General features: G+C 42.4%; 1 protein-coding gene across 4 annotated transcripts in view; it reads right to left on the minus strand.

The window, feature by feature from the left end:
- bag6l (BCL2 associated athanogene 6, like) overlaps nt 1-3,855 on the minus strand; it is a 21,841-nt gene extending 17,986 nt beyond the window's left edge. For all 4 annotated transcript variants that reach the window (XM_005750679.1, XM_013915294.1, XM_013915295.1 and 1 more), the window contains exons 1-6: nt 3,337-3,855; nt 3,123-3,240; nt 2,457-2,680; nt 2,055-2,114; nt 1,829-1,951; nt 539-717 (exon numbers count right to left, since the gene is read on the minus strand). In XM_005750679.1, the coding sequence (XP_005750736.1) occupies nt 539-717; nt 1,829-1,951; nt 2,055-2,114; nt 2,457-2,680; nt 3,123-3,240; nt 3,337-3,417 (785 nt within the window). In that variant the 5' untranslated portion in view covers nt 3,418-3,855. The remainder of the gene's footprint in view (nt 1-538; nt 718-1,828; nt 1,952-2,054; nt 2,115-2,456; nt 2,681-3,122; nt 3,241-3,336) is intronic.
- Nucleotides 3,856-4,110: the final 255 nt, after the last annotated feature.

The following is a 4,110-nucleotide window of genomic DNA, read 5'->3' on the forward strand; positions in this document are numbered from 1 at the left end:
GTTAGAGGTCAGTAACCACAGCCACTGTCGATTTTTGAGAAGATTAAAGGATTTTTAGTGTGCCTTATAGTGCGGAAAATACGATAATTTTATGTCACTACTTGGTATATTCAGGATTGACGGTGGCTTGAATGACTGCCTTGGAGTTGACCTCCAGCGCTGAGGTCCTGCCCACTGAGTTCTCAATGAAGAATATTTATGTCTGGCGTATCAATGAGCAGCTGGTGCTTTAGCCCTTCTAATGCCTTTTAGAGATGTGCTCACGTACTGACTTATGCGCCTACTCAGCTCATGATGATGATGATGATGCCTGTGGAGAGCCAGGTAACTAGCTGCTAATTTGAGACTGTTGTATGGCTGTGATAAAGTCCTTATAGTAGTGATCACAGAGGATGAACGATTCTGTGAGAAAACACTGGAGTACTCAATCTGTCTAGGAAGTTACAAGTAGCTAGCAGTAGCTAGAAACTGTTTAGCACATGACACAGCAAACTGTATAAACCGTATGATCAGATACCAGTTATTCATTTTGACTCACTTGGGCCCAGTGATAGCTGGCCTCTCAGTTTGGGTTGAAGCTGATGCTGCTGGGGGTGAGCTGGTAAGCACTACTTGTGGTGCTTCAGGCCTTCTTAGAGATGAGGACAATGGTGTTGGGGACAAAGAAGACGGAAGCATCCCTGCTTCTGAATGGGCGCTGCTGGCACTGGGCACTCCCTACAACACAAAACATGTCACTGTTCCAACAAGCATTTCAGTAGTTTTTTGTTTAAAGATGTATTCAGGCAATCCTACGAAAACGTTCAGCATCTAAATTTGCATATTGTCTACTCAACAGAACAAGTTAGTGAAAAGTGACTGCACACACATCCTGGTACTGAACCTGGGCTATTACTGTAGTACTGTCGCTGAAGAGAGAAGTTGTAGTATTTTTGATTCAAAAGAATCCTTGGAGAGTACGGCCAAGTCAATGCCATATTTTGTCAGCTTTCTTTTGTCCATATACAATCTGCCCACTGAATTTCATTACGTTTATTCTTTGTTTAATCTCGTTTACAGACACAGTTGCCTCATCTCTCAGTTTACAGGTCGACAGGTTTTGAAACATGTTCTGAAGAGTGAAGCCAATGAAGGGCCTTAAACCTGCATTCTATTCAATGGCCAGCAGGGTCCAACTTGTCTGCAAAAAGACTTCCAGTTGTATATGAGTGCATAGGAACAAAACACTGGCTCCCTTGTTTTGTCACCTCAGTAAACACATTAATGATGACTTCATATTTTCAGTCACTAGCTTCAGGACAGACAGAATTAAACTTAAAGTTCATTTTGTTACTCTCAGTTTATATTCGATTCAGAAAAGAACTTAAATGGGTTGCTTATTGGCTAATGATTTGTCAGAGATCAAATACAGTGTTCAGTCATCAGGTCTGGTTTCATACCAGCAAGATAGTGATGGCTGCAATCCTTAAATCAGTGAGTAATAGGTGCTTACTAACATGCTTGGTAAGACCTATGATTACTTTAGTACTGAAAAGTTTTTCCTTCCCCATTTTTGTATTATATTATCCATTTTCAGACTAGAAATAAAAAAAGAACTCTAAACAGAAGCCATAACACACAATCGATTCTCTGACTCCTCTGATAACAGTGTTACAGTATACTTCCTGTTTGCATCACCCAAAGTATGCTGAGAGCTGTTGTGGCAAAAATCTATTCATAAAAAACAAAGGGACAGAACAGTACCAAAACTAATTTATGACACTAAGAAATACTGTGAGAGTGCAAATAAAAACCCACAGTACATATGAAAACAGTCCATGTACTGTACCTCCAAACTGTGGATTAGAGAGTGAGCATCTCTAAGCAGGTTCTCAGCGAGCTGCAGCCTCACCCTGGGTTCACTCTCAACTGACCGGTCCAAGTTGATTTGCACATCCATTGAGCCATTGCTCTAAAGATGCACAAACATATATTAGATTTACAGGACGAGTGAGGTAGAAGGGGTTTCCAAAAAAAAAGAATAAAGAAATGATTGGTGAACAATGACACTTTACCCCCGAACCAGTGCTGACCCTGGCTTCACCATCTCCAGTCAGCATCTGCTGAACTGACATCTGCAAAACAAAACAAAAAACCACAAAAAGCTCCTTACATGGATTTATAGCTTTTTGTTAAATTTAGGCCGTAGGTACATCATAACCGCAAATCCCTCTGAAACCCTGCAATGTAACCTGTGTCGTAATCTGAAGTGTATTTCTTTAGAAATGTAACTGTACACAATAGTACACGTATGAAAGTATTTAACACATAATGCACCATGCACAAGCATGAATACTGCCAACAGCACCTTGGTAGGGTCTACACATATTTACCACAAGAGTGTAAGTAAGCCTTTACCGTTCCCCTCAGAAGAAAATGAACAGGGTTCTTTGTCTGCACGCAGGCCTTGACCCCACCTGTATCTGCTGTGAGTCCATCATGTTGACAGGTAGGTTGAAGCTCCCCAGCATCACATAGCTGTTGCCATTGCGGTCATGTGGGGCACCCTGGGAGGAGGCATGGCTGCTGCTACTGCTTCCACCCTCTGCCCCATCAGTAGAAACACCTGCACCCCCAAAGGACAATACAGTGGCCTGAGGCGGGGCACGCTCCACCAGATGGATGACCTTACCATCTACATCTAAAGGAAAACAAAGCGACGGACATCATTAGATGCTCCAAAATATTTATGGGTTACTGTTTGGCAATTTTTGTTGAAAAAGATAATAAGTGTATGAGTGGGGGGAAAACAAACAAACAAACAAAAACCCACACAAATCAGACAACAGTAGCCAAAAAATGTAAATAAGGATTTACTTTTAGATTGAGTGCTTGAGCAAATGCAAAAACTGAGCGAGAGGGGCTGTTATTGTGTGTGTATATGGATCATATCAAACATTTCTTGCAAGCAGCAGTGAATTTTGTTCGCTCAAAATAAACTTCTCCTCAAAATGCAACACTTGTACTTGCATTGTGCGCTCAGAATAATGGCACAAAAATAACGCCATAATCAGACACGTGTTCAAAGATCATCCTAACTGTGCATGTTTGGATACACAGGTCACATGGTGTCATTTGCTCACTGTATTCAGTCAGCGTTCTGTCATCCTGTAGCACTCTGCCCTGGTAGATAAGTCTCTGCTTGTCAACCGGGATCTCCACCGAGGACGCTATGTGCTCCTTGAACTGCTTCACTGTCAACTGGAGAAAATACAAACACACAAGATATAAGCACCCACCAATCAGTTACCAGTGAGGATGTCTAACTAGATCAGCATTTTAAACAGAGACTATTACCTCGCCTCTGACTTTGTAAATCCTGCTCTGTGAGTCCAGAGTCTTCACTGTGACTTCAATCATTCCGCTGGACTCAGTCATACTTATTGTTCTAAATAGAGCGTTGGCCAGTTTAAGTGCTCTTCTGTATTTGTAATTCTCGCGACTGTGGGGAATGGAGGACGACTCAAGCTTGAGGAAACACGCTGCATCTACGGCATGAGATTAGTCAGAATAACAGATATGGTGAAAGCAACTTGCAACAGACAACCCATTCCCTGTTGTTGTTATTAATTTAGTTAGCTAGCTAACGTTAAGTAACCCCTATTACCGAGAAGGTAACAGTGCTAACTAGCTTTTACCCTGGAAGCGACGTTGCACGAGTTCGGTTGAAAAACGTCAGTCAGCTAATCGACACAAAAACGTGGGGTTTGTTTTTGGAATGGCTGTCTACAATATTAGCCAATGCAGGCTGAGCCGTTAGCTAAATAAACCCCCAAACGTCGTAATGGAAGCATGGTCACATGACCTCGATGACGTAAGATGTTGACGCGACTGCGTCTGAGCGCTTTTACAGGCAGAGGTACAATATAAACATACTGACTGAGAAGTGGCCGGTGTTCCAGCTTAAGTGGTTAGCTTCGTTTATGATTCCACCCTCCGTATTATGTGTTGCATCCGCAGATTTGCCATTTTCATGGTCGTCTCTGTCTGTGAGGAGTGCGGTCTGACGAGATGAAGACCTCGGCAAAAAGGTCTCTATCTCCAGCTCGTGAAAGTGCAGACACGTGTCAA

The sequence above is a fragment of the Pundamilia nyererei genome, unplaced genomic scaffold (genome assembly GCF_000239375.1).
Source record: "Pundamilia nyererei isolate P.nyererei 1_Seehausen unplaced genomic scaffold, PunNye1.0 scaffold00284, whole genome shotgun sequence".
Classification (NCBI taxonomy): Eukaryota; Metazoa; Chordata; class Actinopteri; order Cichliformes; family Cichlidae; genus Pundamilia; species Pundamilia nyererei.